Source organism: Miniopterus natalensis, chromosome X (assembly GCF_054644295.1).
Source record: "Miniopterus natalensis isolate mMinNat1 chromosome X, mMinNat1.hap1, whole genome shotgun sequence".
NCBI classification, from domain to species: Eukaryota; Metazoa; Chordata; class Mammalia; order Chiroptera; family Miniopteridae; genus Miniopterus; species Miniopterus natalensis.
In genome coordinates, this window is record NC_142103.1 from 52,775,472 (window position 1) to 52,791,857 (window position 16,386).

A 16,386-nucleotide genomic window follows, 5' to 3' on the forward strand; every position below is an offset into this window, starting at 1 on the left:
AATGTGAATTACTTGTCAACATTTTAAAACTATGGAGATTTTTCCATAAAATTCAATTCCTGGCTTTTCTTGAAAATACTGGAAGATCTCAACCCACTGGACTTTGTTCCTTCCTATACCAAACCCTGCTGATGAGAAACATCCAAGTCTTTTGCTCCCCTTAGATGGGGCATTGATTTCCCAACTAGACATAAGCCCCCATTTACCCCAGTATCACACTGATTTACTCTCATAAGTTACCTGCCTGGCCCCTGTAAACATCTAATTCAGTCATTCTTGTCTAAAATGGGTCTTTCCAACTCTAAATCTACTGTGAGTCTAGGGTTTCATACAGGTGAAAAGTGTTCCCCAAGTGCAATCAAGAAGAGATACTATAATTAAAAGCCATGTAACACTCTGGACCAGTGGGCTTCCTTATGAACAGGACAGGTTTATTTTCTGTGACATCTAATCTGTTCAACTTCAAGGAATGATGGTAATGACCTGATTAGCTCATCCTTTCATCCCACTGCCTCCAGGCAGGCTTAAAACCAGAGAAGTCTAGAATTTGAAGAAACAAAGAGTGTCTATGCTGATGGATTCTTAGCAGGCTCTTTACTTTCTGACCAAACCCATGCTTTGTCATGCAGGCCTTGCCTACCACTAACAATAACGGGATGCCATGTGTTCTGTATACAGCTTGCTCTCAAAGTATACAGCAAGCCCTCCACAGGCCATAGCCCAAAGTCAGAACAAAGGACCCCTTTTACATGGTGACAAAGGAAAAGTGCCTGAATAATTTGGAGTTAAGGCCTAGCATTCAAAAGGAGGCCCCATCACAGAGATGAGATTTACTACTTAGACACAAGATAATATTCCAACAGTCTGCTCTCAGCTTCCAGGAAGGGAAACCAGGCCAGGAAATCAGCTAAAGATGACAATAGCTAGATAAGGGGACTGATGTTTAGTAAGCTGTAATTTACTTAACCTGACCAACTGCTGGGAAGGTACATCAACCCTTGCATTGCTCTTGTAAAGACATGTCGGCAGTACAGAAGGAAGAACACACACACATACATATTACACATATACATAATGAAATTCTAAACAACAGGGAAGGCAAATGTTTGACTGGGTAGAAAACACATGTACCTAGCAACTTCTTATACAATAGCCAAAATGGTATCACACTTCCTAACTACAAGGTATCCAGCATATCACAGATTACAAAGGATTTTCATAAGACTCAATTATACCCATTTTGCAAGGAGGAAAACTGAACTTCAGTGATGTACAGGAAGCTGCTCAAGCTGCAGATCTAATAGCAGAACTGAGACAAGAATCTGGATTTCTCAAACTCTACCTTGTATTTAATCTGATTAACATCAGTTAGAGCTAGCTGGGACAGTACTTCACTAAGCACCCTTCGTTATCATTCTAAGACTGGGATTTTCACACAGCAACAAAACTTCCAGGTAGAGAATGAAGATGCCTTGCTACATTAGTGACTAATTTTGTCCAGTGATCTACAAAGGTGTCCAGTTGGTACAGAGTTAGGTGAAAGTCTTTTCTTTTCTATATACTTTCATGTCATATGCCAAATAACCTAGTAATGATGTTCTTCAAGAGCTACTGAATCCCAGCTCAGGGTCAGTCTGGATAAACTAAGGAACTATCTTATAACATGGATGTATAGCATCCCAGAAAATGGCCCATCTGCCTACCAACTACATCAACACTAATGAAGATTCAATTGTTCAGTGGGACTTATCTCTATGTCCTACCTAGATATGTCAGGACTTGAATAGATTCTAGAGAATATTTTAGAAATGAAGGAGAAAGATAAAAGCTTATGCTCATATATCAAATATTTGGAAGAGTCAAGACTAGAACTCAGGACTCCCATTTCCTAATAGTTAGTACTATTTCCACAATACCATTCTACCCTCAACCAAAATCAAGGTAGAGCAGCAATTTTCAACTGGTGGGCCACGGCAGGCACACTGGTCTGCCGCAAAAAAATTTTTTTTAAAAAAATATATCTTTATTGATTTCAGAGAGGAAAGGGGGGAGAGAGAGAGAGAGATAGAAACATCAATGATGAGAGAGTCATTGATCGAGCCCGCAACCCGGGCATGTGCCCTGACCGGGAATCAAACCCTGATCGCCTGGATCCTAGGTCGATGCTTAACCACTGAGCCATGCCCGGCCAGGCTGCCACAAAAATTTTAAAACATGCAATACCTGACTATTTAGTCAGGGAAGCTGACCTCTTCCCTTAGACTGTCAAATAAAAAAATGACAACAGTCAGCACAACAGCCATCTGGTGTGAATGAATCAAAATTAGACCTATTTTTTTGTCAGGTTGGCAAAAGATACAATTTTGGTGTGCCACAGAATTTTAGTAATTAGTTTATGTGTGCAATGAGATGAAAAAGGTTAAAAATCATTGGTGTAGAAGACTAAAAATAGTAATTTTATTTTTAAATGTCTCCTAGAAAAGAGCTTCCATAACCTCCATCATTTAATCCCCTGAGTATCACACAAAGTTACTAAAATGTAAACCTACACATAAATACTCATTTGTGAGAACTGAAAGGTCTACCTTGGAGCCAATATTCATGTGATTCATGCAACCGCAGCCATTCACATCACTCATGCCAACATCAACCTACTCCAATTTCTTTTTACTGGCAATACCATAAGAGCTGGCTCCTAGGTTCTATGGTACTTCCCTTTAGAAATTTAAAGACCATTAGAATATTAAAACAAACAAAAAGTTCTATAATAATCAAATTCTCATTCTTAATCTGAGGCAACATGGAATGCTTAGTTTCTTAGAGAATAAACATTGGTATAGTAGACAGAATATTGAAGCTCTAAGTTATGATTCAGGGTCTGCCATTAACAATCCTGATCCATTATTATGGTCCTTAATCTAGTCTTATGCTATCTGATACAGTAGCCATTAGCCACACATGGCTAATAAACACCTGAAATGTGACTAGTGTAAATTGAGATGTGCTGTAAGTATAGAACACTCACCAGATTTCAATGACTTAGTAAAATATACCATTAATAACTTCATAGTGATAATATATGATATTATATATTATGAGATAGTATTTTGAATATATTGGGTTAAATAAAATATATTAAAATTAATTTCACTTTTACCTTTTTAAAAATTTTTTTAGTGTGGCTAGTAGAAAAATTTTAATTATATGCATGGCTTGCATTTGTCTCTCACAATGTATTTCTATTGGGCTGTGCTTGTCTAGAACAATGGTTCTCAATATCAAAGATTCTGATTTGACTAGCCTGGAACCTAGTTTTTAGTGTTTGTTTTTTAAACTATTCAAGGGAATAATTTCATTGTGCAGCTGAGAACCAACAGACTAGGCTCTATATCATGTATGCCTGGCCCAGCTAGTGGTGTTCTTAAACATCAGTATCAGCCCACCCAAGTGGCTGCTGCAGCTGTGTGCTTAGACTCATAGAGGAACACTCCTCCTGGCCTTGGTTGTAGGAGCATCAATGCCAGCTCATTTAAATTCTAAAGTCTGGCTCTGCCATTTGCCTCCCCGAGCCATTCTGCCTTGCTCAATCATTTTGTCCCATCCCTTGATTTACTGCTTATTATAAAATGACAGTAAGTGAAATACATTTGGATTTGGGTGACATTGTCACTGGGTGCAGTTCAATCCTTCTTTTAAGAGGGGGGACTGCCAGTCCAAGACACACAAGCTCTCTGTGTACAGGGCCTCATGCTAGTTCCAAAGGCCCATGGTTACTGATGTGCTCTTTCTGACTACTCATGGTACCAATTCATCAACCAGCAAAGCTGAGCTGGGAAACAGATGGCATTTGAAGACTCTGGTGAAAAACGCCACATACACAGAGGAAAAAAGGATTGGATATTTCATTAGGAGATTCTCAGGACAGAGGGGATAAGAGGTCATTTTGTCCACCTCTCTGCTTCTGACCAGTGCCCTCACCTAAGTCGTTCCAACCAGTTAACACTGCTTTCTGGGTTTGCACCCTCTAAGGAAGGAAACTTCTTTCAATCAATATGGCCAGCTTTCATATATAGACCTTTTTGGATCTAATGAGGGAGTGGTGGTGATGAGGAGGATAAAGATGAGGATAAAGCAAGTTAGCATTTGCGAAGTACCCACTATGTACCAAGCACTGTGCTAGACACTTTACTCACATATGTGATTTTACTTAATCCATGTAGAAAGTCTGCTATTCCTACTGTTCAGATGAGAAAATTAGGGCTCAGAGAAGTGAAAAGTCTTACCAAAAGCCATAGGGCTAAAAGGTAATAAAACTGAGACTGTACCTTGGCTGTCTGATTCCAAATGCCCTGCTCCTTCCCTCATGCCACACTGATGTCATTCTAATCTTGAGGCCCTTCATTGTCCAAGGGCCAAAGCCACTCTGATCTTTGGTTTGGGTTAGGACTTCAGCCTTATTTTACAGAAGAAACTAACAAAAGGTAATAGGCTGTGGTAAGGATAATGATAAGACATCCTGAGCTGGCACTGGTACTTAGGTTGCCACAAAGCTTTTTTTTTATGTGTATTATCTCATTCACTGTGATATCCCCTAGCATGAAAGAATTGCCAAGCCCTGGCTGGTTTTGCTCACTGGTTAGAGCATCGGCGTGCAGACCCAAGGGTCATGGGTATGATTCCCAGTCAAGGCCATGTACCTCGGTTGCAGGCTTGATCCCCACTCCAGTCGAGGCACATGCGGGCAACAAATTGATGTGTCTCTCTCACATTGATGTTTCTTTCTCCCTCCCTCTGTCCCTCCCTCTCTCTCTCTCTCCTCTTCTCTCTACCCGCCATTCTCTACAAAATAGCAATGGGAAAAAAATATCCTCTGGTGAGGATTAAAAAATACAAAACAAAACAAAAGAATTGCCAAGACTATTTTGTGGATAGGGAAAACCAGAGCTCACAATTGTCAAAGACCTGATTCTGGCTCTTAACTCTTAAGAATGGTCAAAAGCTGGGACATCAGGCCAATGCTTTTCTCCCATAGCATCTTACTAATTGGTGGCCCAGAAGAAGCAGAAACTGCTAAGGAGACCCCTCCCAATAGCCCCTTTTGTTAAGGGCCAGGTTCTTCATGATACAATGCAAAATGGGCCAAGGCTTTTCATGCCCTACCAGGCTGCTTGCTTCCCACCCACAGCACATCTTAGATCCCAGCCACTTGAGTCTCTTGCAAAAAATAAGATTCCAATCAGTAAACTATAGCCCCTGAGAGAATAGAGGGCCCACACTCTTACATTAACAGCTGAAGACAATCCTGAGACAATACACAGGTGTGTTCACACTTCCCCAAATGAGAGAAAGGAAGAATAGAGGAATGAGGAGGAGAAAGGAGGGAGGGGAGAGATCTATAAAAAGAAAGAATGAAAAAGAGGAGACAAGGACAAAAACGAAAGCAGAAAATAAGAGATGTAAGAAGGTAAAGTTCACAGCAATATAGAGTTAAAAAGGTCTTCAAAAACCATCAAGGTCAAAAGGGGAGTGATATGCATAAACTCACAGCAGGTAGGAGACAGGAGGCAGGAGGCGGGGATTGTTAAAATAAACAAGAAAAAAATAAAAATTCTCAAAATTAGAAGAAAAAAAATTAAAGGAAGTCTAGGTCTTGGGTAGGAGACCACAAAATGAAGTAAAATGTGAGAGGAGCCACTAGGAGATAAACGATCTGGAGAATGGGGCTGGTGAGGGGGAAAGCCAGGGGCAGGCAGCCAAGGAGACAGGAGAGGAGAGTGAAGGCTGACACTCACCCTCACAAAGCTGGCAGGAAACCATCCCTCCTCATCGTCGATCTGGCCCCACCACCAATCCTTGTTGGAAGCATCCAAGACTTTGATGACGTCGCCAGCCTTAAATGCCAACTCCCGGTTGGCCATGGTGACGTGATCCCATACTGCCTCAGCACTAACGATGGAATCTCCAGTGATCAGCTTAGGAGACAAAATGAGAATGTTTTCAGTCCACACAGCTGACTATTTTACTTGACCCCTCCCCCACCCACAGAGCTCTACAACTTTATGGAAAAGTCACATACTAGTGGTGAAAGGTGGGGGTGAGAGAGATGGCACTGGAAGTACAAGTGCCACTGGGCTATAAGGCAAACAATACTGTCAACTCTACATTGGCCAGTGAGTGGAATGACCCAGCATGTGAATATGGACTACATAGGCCTCATGTTTTAATCCCTACTCATGATCTCCACCCCCAGTAAAGAAAGAAAGCACCAGCCCATCTCTCCTTGGTGCTTCAAGGCAGCCGAAGGTCTAGAATGGGTAGGGAGGCTGAAATCAACAGCTGAAACGAGGCTTGAGCGTATTTGTTCTAAATTCTCTGTGTTCCTCTCCCTTTCCTCCTTTTCATTGTAACTGACCAATTGAGGGTTGGTGGTACATTTTTAGCACCACTGTACCCCACCCCCAGAGGTTACAGACCATGGCATTCCTCACACACAATGGATCCCAGTCCTACAGCCTCCTGGTTACCACCCACACATGATGCCATCCAGAGAGGTCATGGGTATGAAAGAATATGGCCTTCTGTGATGACTTGCTCCAAAGAAACTCAACCTTGGCAGAGATTCACTCAGTGATTTGTACAGCTACCCTGTGAGATACATAGGAAGGTGTAGGTTGAATTCTGTATTTGACAGATGGCAAAACTGAGCCACAGGGTTACCCAGCAAGGTTGGGGTTGTGCACAGACCCTAACACTGGTCATTAAACTTTGTGGCCACTAGGACTGGGCTCCACACAGCAGCAGGCAAACATCTCTCTCTCTGCCACATGAACACAATGATCATGTTCACAATACTCATCTAAGCACAGCAATAGGATGGTGTAGGAAAATAGTCTGCCTCTTTCTGGCTACCATCCTGACCACTGTATTATTTGTTCTCTTTTTTCCCTCAACTGGTTCCTGCTAGTATGGGCCATGAGTCTTCCTGGCATTTGCAGAAACAGATTCCAGAATAGAGAACATATGGCCTGTCAGGCAAAGGACTCAAGTATTCTCTCCCCAGCACTAAAATGATTAACATGTCCTCTAGAAGTCACCTTTTCCATCAGCCTGCTTTGAGGAAGGATTGATTTCCCAAGGCAACATGGCTCCATAAGACCAATGACAAAATAGTTCAAAGACAACAGAGACAGGATATGGAACATACATCCTGTCACACAAGTCTCCCTTCCAACATACCAGCCAGAGAATAACCCTATGGTCATGAAGTTAACACATAACACATCACACATTGGTTAACCCTTGTTGGTCAGCCCCTGCCTGGGGCATCCTTCATTGCTCAGGTTTCTAGCCATTGTGCCTTCCAGAGAAGGTAAGGCATAAGGGGAGCTCCTCAGCATGGATGTAAAAGAGATTTCCAACAGGGCCTTTTATAACACTACCTTTCAAGTATCTCATGTTTTACTGTTTATAAAGTGTTTTCACATCTACTGCATCACTTGATCCTTCCTGAATGAGCTGGGCCTCACTGTTACCCATACTTGATGATGAGGAAATAGCCCTAGTCAGTTTGGCTCAGTGGATAGAACGTCGGCCTGAGGACCGAAGGGTCCCAGGTTTGATTCCAGTCAAGGGCACGTACCTTGGTTGGAGGCTCAATCCCAGGCCCAGTCAGGGCACATGTGGGAGGCAACCAATCAATGTGTCTCTCTCACATTGATGTTTCTCTCTCTCTCTCTTTCTCTCTCTCTCTTCCCCCCTCTCTTCTCCTCTCTTCCACTCTCTCTGAAAAGCAATGGAAAAAAATCCTTGGGTGAGGACAAATAAATAAATAAATATGAGGAAACAGGTTCAAAGAGGCAGCCTGGTCCTTTGGCCAATCACACAAGTTATAAACTATGGAGTCTTATAACCCACCATACTGGACTACCAATGTCTACTAATTAGCTATACTGAATTCATAGAACTCCACCCATAGTATCATAAACCAGATGGTTTCTATTCTTAAAGTACCCAAAGTGAGTTGAAGAGCCACCTTAAAGGATGCTCCTGCCTATGAGGAGAATTATTTTTATGTTGAACTTGCTTTTTTCCAATTACACTAAAAGCCAATTATTTCTTGTTCTCACCTCGGTGGAGAATTGCTGGTCACTTGCCTCAATAAAATAAATCTTTATAGAAAAGTCTCCCCTCTCCTGCTAAAGGTGGGTCCCAAATGAGTGTTGCTAGAGCTCAATAAGCACATATAACACCAACTCAGAGCACCATGAGGGCTTGTGGTTTAAAGCTACATCCTTGGCTTTTTATCAGGGGTCAAAGAAATATATTGACATCAATTACCCTCTGCTCAGGATGTTATCTGAGATGCTGTTTGAGGGTCCCTAGGCCCAGGTTGGGCTGACTCCACTGCCTGTGCTCTCTCTACAGTGGACTTTTCTTATTAGGGACTCCATGCTTGACTTCTCCCAGGAGCAATTGCTTCACTCATATCCATTTAGTCCAGCTGACCTGTCTGGGGCCTCAGGTCAGACAGCCCAGCTATGCCGTGGACGAGCCAATCCAGCACCCAGTGACCACAAACCAACTGGCAAGTTTGGTGTCAAGGCCTACTTGGAATCAATGATAGAACTATACAGCACTTCAAAGATTATCACCCATCAGCCCTCATTTTATAAATCAGGTATACTATAGCAGATGTGACTTGCCTATGGTTACCAGATGGCCAGCTTTCTGGACCTCTTTTTGCCCCAACATAATACCATAGATAGAGAAGGTAGAAGAAAACACCTGAATTTAAGACCTTGCTCTATTACTTACTAAAGGTATAATAATAATGGTAATAAAATTAGCTGATATAAAGTACTTAATATATGTCAGGCACCATTCTAAGCACTTTACACACATTAACTCACTTAAGCCTCACAGCAACCCTTTGAGGAGATACTATATTATTACTCCCTTACAGATGAGAAAACTAAAGCTCAGAGAGGTTAAATAATTTGCCCAAATTTACACAGCTAAGTACTGAAGCCATAATTAAAATGCAGACACAGTCCGGCTTTAGAGTTTCTGCTCTTATAAATTATGCTGCCTTTGGGTCTCAGTTTCTTCACCTATTAAATGGGAATAATTCCATACCCCCGCTTACTTCATGAGCTATAAAACACTGAACCAAGAGTTGACCAGTGTGTGTGCATATGAGGAGAATTAATCCAGAAAGAGTTTCTAGGTGTATAGGGCTCCTGTGCTCTCTAGCCACAAATACAAGCAGGAATAAGGTGATGCTGCTCCCACCATCCTCTGAGTTCTTCGAAAAGTAAACTAAATTGGGGCCAGAAATTGGTTTTAAATCTCCTTTTTTAGTACAGAATTGATTTTTAACTTGCTACATTTTTTTTTTTTTTTTCACAAATATGCAATTTTTTCTGCTCATCTATTTACCATTCAACACTCAATCAGTGAGCTCCCACTGGGTGTAGGGATCTGCTTACTGTGATTCAGCAAGAGTCCTTACCTGATGATCAAAGGCCCTCTGAGTGCCAACAGTGAATGCCCTTCAAGCAGTATGCAAAGGAGGTTAAGGGCACGCAAACCTAGCTTCAATTTCTGGTCTTTGCTACTTTAGAAAGTAGCAGTGACAAAGGGAGGTGAGGAACAGACAAAACGCCAGAGAAACCAACCAAAATGAAACTTTTAGCATGTAACTGGAATACCAAAAAGTACAGTACCTACCTCACAGGCAGAATTATAGACAGGCTGAACTGAGTGCTGGATGTCCAGTACCTAGTACAGTGACTGGTATATGCTGGTCTAGTTCAAAACTTCAGAGGAAGGAAGGATCACATGTGGCTAGTGGACTCCAGAACAGTATTGAGTAGCACTGAAGATAGGCTTTAAAAAATGAGTAGGATTGTAAGAGACAGAGAAGGAAACAGGATGGGCACTTGAGGCAGGGGAATGACATTAAATAAAGTCTCAGAGGTGAGGACTATAGGGGATTTGATGGCAAATGTAGTGAAATTTGAAAAGGACTGGGGAAGGGCAGTTGGGGGGTGGAAGGATGGATGAAAAGGTGGGCTGGAGTCTGTCTGAAGGTTCTTAAATCTAGTTTGAGGAAAATGAGGAGGTCAAAATTGATTTGATCCTAAATGTGATCATTAAAGCATGAGGGTAAGTTACAAGAAAATGCTGGTTTGGGAGGGGGGAAAAGATGACAAATATTCTCTTTATTGTGTTGAATGTAGGGGCCAGCAGATATGCAGGTAGATTTCAAGATCAAGAGAGGTAAGAAGAAACAGTTATACAGGTTTAGGAGTCAATGACTCAGAAGAAATTGTGGAAACCAAGGAAGTTTGCCTTGAAAAAAAAGTGCTTAGGAGGAAGGCCAGAAACCTAGGGAAACAGCAACAGTGTGTGTGTGTGTGGGGGGGGGGGGGTGAGGACAAAAAGAGTATCCAGAGAAACAAAATTAAATAGAGCTGTCAGTACATAATTAGAATACCAAGGAGTATAATCTCACAAAAGCCAAGGTCAAGAGCTTCAAGCAGCAGGCACTGATCAAGTTATCAAATGGTAGAGAGCTATAAGAGAGGAAAGCCAAGAAAAGACCATTTGGGAGTAGCTATGTCAGGGATTAAATGCTTTATTTTTTAAACTGGTTTATACCTCTCTCCCGACCCAAAGCCCAAATTTCTCATCTGTTCCTACCCCTTCAGCCTGCAAACCCAACATAAAGCCAGGAGCTACTACTGGGTTACTCCAGGAAGGTGCCCAAATGGCTCTTAGCTTTGACAGCACTGATGTAACAAAATAATTCCTAATCCCCAGGACATTTCAGGTGCAGCACCAAATATAGGTTGGTTCTTGCTCAGACTTGCTAGTGAGTGGGAAACACAGTGTTCTGCACTCCCACATCAAAGATACTTCTGGATATGAATATGATGGGGAGGAAGAGGAGTCATAATATAATTCATAAAGAAGGAATGAGATCATATTCCTTTTTATTTAGATTTCCCAACACAATCCTCATTTTCAAATATCCTATCCCATTGATCCTAAAAATATATACATAAGTTATCCTACCCATGTGACTTGACTTTTAACCTGAAAATATGATCACCATACCCTGGAGGCATTCGGAATTTGACCTCTAAGGCTGGTTTCTCATAAACAAGGCATGTGTCTACAGCTAACTTGAGTGACCAGTGGGCCCCTTCAGGGGGAAGGAAAGAAGACGGGGAAGAAGGGAAAAAGAAAGTAAAACCAGGAGGAAGAAAGGGAAGAAGGGAGAAAGAGAAACATATTTGTTGAAAACACACCAGGCATTGGGTAACAGGCTTTCTTTTCTGATTCCAATCTCTGTAACTGTCTAAGGCAAGCATTAGAACTCCAATTTTTACTGAAGAGAACTTGTGAAGGGTTATCCAAGTCGCTCACAGTCACCCACTGAGAAGGTGGTAGAGCAGATTTGAATTTCTAGTCGGACTTACCCTAGCTTTGCTTTTGCCAATCCCTCACACTGCCTGTCAAGAAGGTTCCCAGCTGTTTTCCCTTTCCAGGGAGACCTGTGAATGACCTACAGCAGTTCTCAGCCACCTTGAGGGCTTGTTAAAACAGACTGCTAGGCCCCACGAGTCCCTGATTTAGTAGGTCTGAAGTGGGGTTTGAGAATTGCGTTTCAAACCACTTCCCAGGTGATGCCTATGCTACTGGTTGACGGATCTTCCTAGTCTAGGCTTTACCCTTGCCTTTCCTGATGCCTCATCCCCACCCCGCAATCCCCATGCCACCCTATAGGTTTGGTTTCCTGCCTGTCTACAAGGCTTTTCTCAGTAGTTGGTATGTCTAAAATAAAGAATTTGAGGTCAGGTAAGGAGCATTCCCAATACCAGGCCTTGCCAACTCAGAAAAATAATAACAAACAGATGACAGCCTCTACCTAGTTTTCCAGAGACATACCACTTGTCTTCCTCTTGTCCTCTAGCTGAACAGTACCACTCCCAAATACTTACTTAGTTAGCCTGGGTGGCTGCCAGAAATATGGGAAGTTTTAATGACAAGAAGCAGAAGGTAGACAAGTTAAAAAAGAAAAAAATATATTGTGTTGTGAAGAACAACAAATGTGCCAATTGCCATGAGAAGTTTCGCAGAAGGACAAAGGGGACATGAGGGGGTTTTGCCTCTCTGTAGATTTTTCTTAAGTTGGTGTTTGCCCTCATCCTCTCAGAAGGAACCCTCCCTCAAAAGGTAGGCATGGACAAAAGCAAAATCTATTCCTTCATTCCCTTTAAGCACATATAAAATAGGCTGGGATTTTATGCTCTTCCCTGAATAAAACAGATGTCTTTTTAATAGAGCCTTGTAAACAGATTCTATTTTGCCCAAAGTGTTCAAGGACAACAATCCTCCCCATTTATGGAAAGGTGTGACCCAGGCTGTTAAAACAATTTCTAGGAGGCACCATGGTATACATCAAAGACTGGCTATTGGAAGAAATTCTGCAAGTAACTCACTGAATGATCTTAGATGGGTCTCTTTACCAGTATTAGTTTATCAAGTTACAGACTTGAACCACACAGATGACCTTTCAAATACCTTCCAGTTCTGGCTTTCTATTGAGGCTAACACTTCAGATTTGCAAAGACAGGAATTTCACCATTGCAGCTTATTTCTTCTCACCCTCCTACATGCTCCATAGGATGTTTTTTCTGTTCTCTGCTCAGGAAAATGAGCACTTGGAGCTGACTAGTCCCTTCCTAAATCTAAGTCACTCGGGCATTGCTAGTAACACATTAAAGCACAGGCCAGTCAGACAGGCTGAGAAACTGAGGAATGGGTTTTCAACTTTAGCCCTTGACTGCCCCATTCAAAAGTCAACAGAGACCTTGGTTCTTTGTTCTCTCCATGTAGCTCCTCAGAGAAATCATCTTTTTCATGACATCTGCTCTCACTCACCTCTTGTCCACATTTCTAACGGCCTGCTCCACATTTCACTGCATGGCCTGCTATCACTTCCAATAAAACGTATGTAAAACTCATCATATGCCACCATTTCCTTTTATCTGATTTTTCCTATTTCTGGTAACTCTTCTAGGCTTGCTGTGTTCCTTCTCCTCCCTCCCTCCCTCTCCCTCCTCTCCCTCTCCCTCCTCTCCCTCTCCCTCTCCCTCTCCCTCTCCCTCTCCCTCTCCCTCTCCCTCTCCCTCTCCCTCTCCCTCTCCCTCTCCCTCTCCCTCTCCCTCTCCCTCTCCCTCTCCCTCTCCTTCCCTCCCTAGGCCTGGCCCTTATTGCCTCAAGTTGCCTCCCACCTGGCCTTCCTGCTGCCCACAGGCCTCTCTTTTCCTCAAGCTACTCCTTAGTTATGCATTTCTCAAAACTTCTCTGCTGGTGCCACTATCCATGCTCAAAAAGCTTCAACAGCTCCCTACTGTCTATATCTCAAAGTTCTCCTCAATCTAGCCCTGCCTATGGATCCAACTCTTATCTTGAACCTGGCAGGGACATTCCACTCTGACCAAACTTAGTCTCTTGCAAAAGCAGATGCACTCCTACCTCTGTGCCTCTGATAAAGCCATGCCCTTAGCCATGGTTAAGTGTAGGGACACTAGAGCTAGGCTGCCCCCTTCCTAGCTGTGTGATCTTGGCCCACCCATATTATCCTTAATCCCTTCCCTGGTGACTAGCCTGTATCCTCTCTCTTTTGCCCCTTTCACTAATTTCTATCTAGGATAAGAAGAAAATAATGCAACTTGGAGTTATTCAAATTGTCGACCAAAGTGTTATTGTCCAAACAACCAGAATGTACACTTGTGAACAGATCTAAAACATTACTTAATCCATAATAAACAGTACTGTTTTTAATATCTATCTAAAGTTCTACAACCTGAGCCCTAAAACCAGGCAAGCTCTGAGGCAGATCACAGCAACAGAGTTAACATCTCTGTAAGATTGTAGCATATTCTGTGGGACCAAGGAAATTATTTACATAACATGTGCCAGGCAGCCTATGGGCCAATCTATCGTTGGTCGGATTTATGGCCAGATGGCTCCTGGGGTGGGCTGGTTTTTGTTGAACAGTTGCACAGGTGCTCAGCAATCATCAGGGAAAAGAGAAGAGTTCCCAGGTTAAGACAAACTCCACTATAAATATAAAAAGTAAAAATCACAAGAATTGCTTTTTCTTTTCCCTATGACTTAACAGTTCACACTTGGATGGTTTCAGTTTTAATCTGGGTATTGCTATGGCCCATAACTAAATATGTTCATTTCTGAGCAGAATAATTAATGCATTCAAGTGATGATGAATATAAATATACTGAAACGAAGTACACAAAATCATCTTTTTCACGACATAATCTTTTTCCTCGTTTGGGCATGTGATTTGTAAATCATTAAGCATCAGCTTCCTTCAGTGTCCCATACCACCCATTTTTCACTTTAATAAAATGAAAAATCTACTATTGGGTTTAGCCATACCTGAAAGACAATAAATGCAGCTGGGCTGGCTTGGTCTGGAAAGATGAGTCTAGATGCAGATCAGGCTCAGCAAAAGCAAGACAAACCACCTGATCCAGAGGCCAATATGTACTTTAGTCACAAACCAACTAACACCTGCCAGGACCTAAAAGCTTAGGAAACCCAGACAAGCGTCACAAGGTATGAAGCATCCAATACATTTTCTCATTCATTACAGACTAATAACAAAGGATGACACCTCTTTTTATACCTCTTTCAAAGGAAGTTACAAGGTGATCTCAGCTATAATGGTGACCAAACATATCAGGGAAACTGTTTGCTTGGTCTGAACCTTAGCCATTGGCTCTTCTAGTATGAAACTTCAGCCACTAGCTCAATGTAGTGGACCAAGAAGTTTCTGAGGTGAGACCAAACTGCTGTCCCAAATTTCATACAGTTAAGAGTTTGTTTGGTCTTGTTGAGGGAACAAGTCCTTTAGAGAAAAATGCAACCAAATGAGCCAAGGATTGTATAGACCAGAGAGAAGACATATTTCTCGACCACCAACCATAATCTTGTTGGTTAGAGAAGTCTCCCATGCTAGAGCAACTTCCAATCTGATGAACATTAGCTTGCATCTCCACATCTTGGAGTTACTGTCAAGTTGTTTTGGGATCTTATAGCATCGCCCAGGTGGCTCTGACCCATTACACAAGTTTCTCAATGTGTGGTCCCCAGATTCCCTGCTCAAAATCACCGTAGCATTTTTGACAAGCAGCCCGAGTGATTCTGAATCATACATCAGACAAAGTGTCTCAAGCTTGAAACAGCTCGAGTTTGAAGTACAAGCATTTCTTCTTACTGCACTGGACCATTCAGAAGAAACTGTTTCCTGGCTTCTCCTTCTTATGTCAGGTTCCAGGCAGACTGAGGAATTGCAGTAGCTTGTCAAGAGGCTTTCCCAGTCTGCCTTGCGAGGCTATCTGAAACTGCTCTGTTGCCTCCCCACTCTTGCCCTCACCGTGGCATTCAGCACTGAAATCCTCAATGGCCCTAATGGAAAATTCTTGCAGCGTCTCTCTATGCAACAGTTTGAAGCAATTTTCTAGAGCTATGTTCAATCTTCCCAAGTCAGCCTCCAATATTCTAAGAGACAAACGATTAGTAAAACAAAACAAAAAATGACTCAGCAATCGTCTCTCCATGAATTGAGTCAGAAGCATGCCATCCCATGCTGGAGGTTACCCTGACCTTGGCCTTCTTCTTGGACTTGCTTCGGGTGCTAAGTTCCAAGCACCCATTAGGATTTCTTGTTGCCTTCTTACTTTCAGAGATGGCCAGAAGCCTCGGGGAGAAAAAGGGGGCTCAAAGAGTGCCAAATTCCTGAGGTAACTCCATCTTGGGCCTTGTACCTGGGTTCTTGAATTTCTTCCTGTGGTTCCACTGAGACCAGCCCTGGGAGTCTTAACTTTTCCTAGACTGTTACTTGAACGCCAGCTTGAAGTTTCCTGGGAAGGGGTAGGAGTGGGGCTCCCCTAGGTTTACAGAAAGGTAGGAGAAGGGGGCTAAAACTACATGAAGAATCCGTGCCTCCCACCTACATAGTTCTGTAGTCATCAACACCACAGCCAGAGGGTGAGTGGGCAAGCCAGAGAGAAGAAGGGAGAGTCTTTTTTTTAATCCATTTGACAGATGTCGTGTTAAAATCTTGTAGGGGAAGGAGGGCTGTTGGTGGGGGGAGGAGCAGAGGAAAAGATAGGTTGGAACTAATAGTTCTCTAAGTTGTCTTTAAATGTGGCCATCTGGTGGTTAGAACAGGAACAGCATTTAGTCAGGGGCACTGTTACCTGCTCCTCTATTCTGGAAGAGAGTAAGTATATTTTAATCAACTTAAACCACCTTAAAGTCTATTGAGTATGCTGATCTAGGACACAG

At 42.5% G+C, this 16,386-nt stretch overlaps 1 protein-coding gene across 3 annotated transcripts in view; it reads right to left on the reverse strand.

Annotated features, from left to right (window-relative positions):
• The window catches only part of ARHGEF9 (Cdc42 guanine nucleotide exchange factor 9), a 288,918-nt gene that overhangs the window by 116,968 nt on the left and 155,564 nt on the right, over positions 1-16,386 (reverse strand). For 2 of the 3 annotated variants that reach the window (XM_087813329.1, XM_016216961.2), the window contains one exon: positions 5,793-5,972. In XM_087813329.1, the coding sequence (XP_087669455.1) occupies positions 5,793-5,972 (180 nt within the window). Of the gene's footprint in view, positions 1-5,792; positions 5,973-9,729; positions 10,133-16,386 lie in introns of those variants that run through there. The other variant, XM_087813330.1, reaches the window with a different exon arrangement.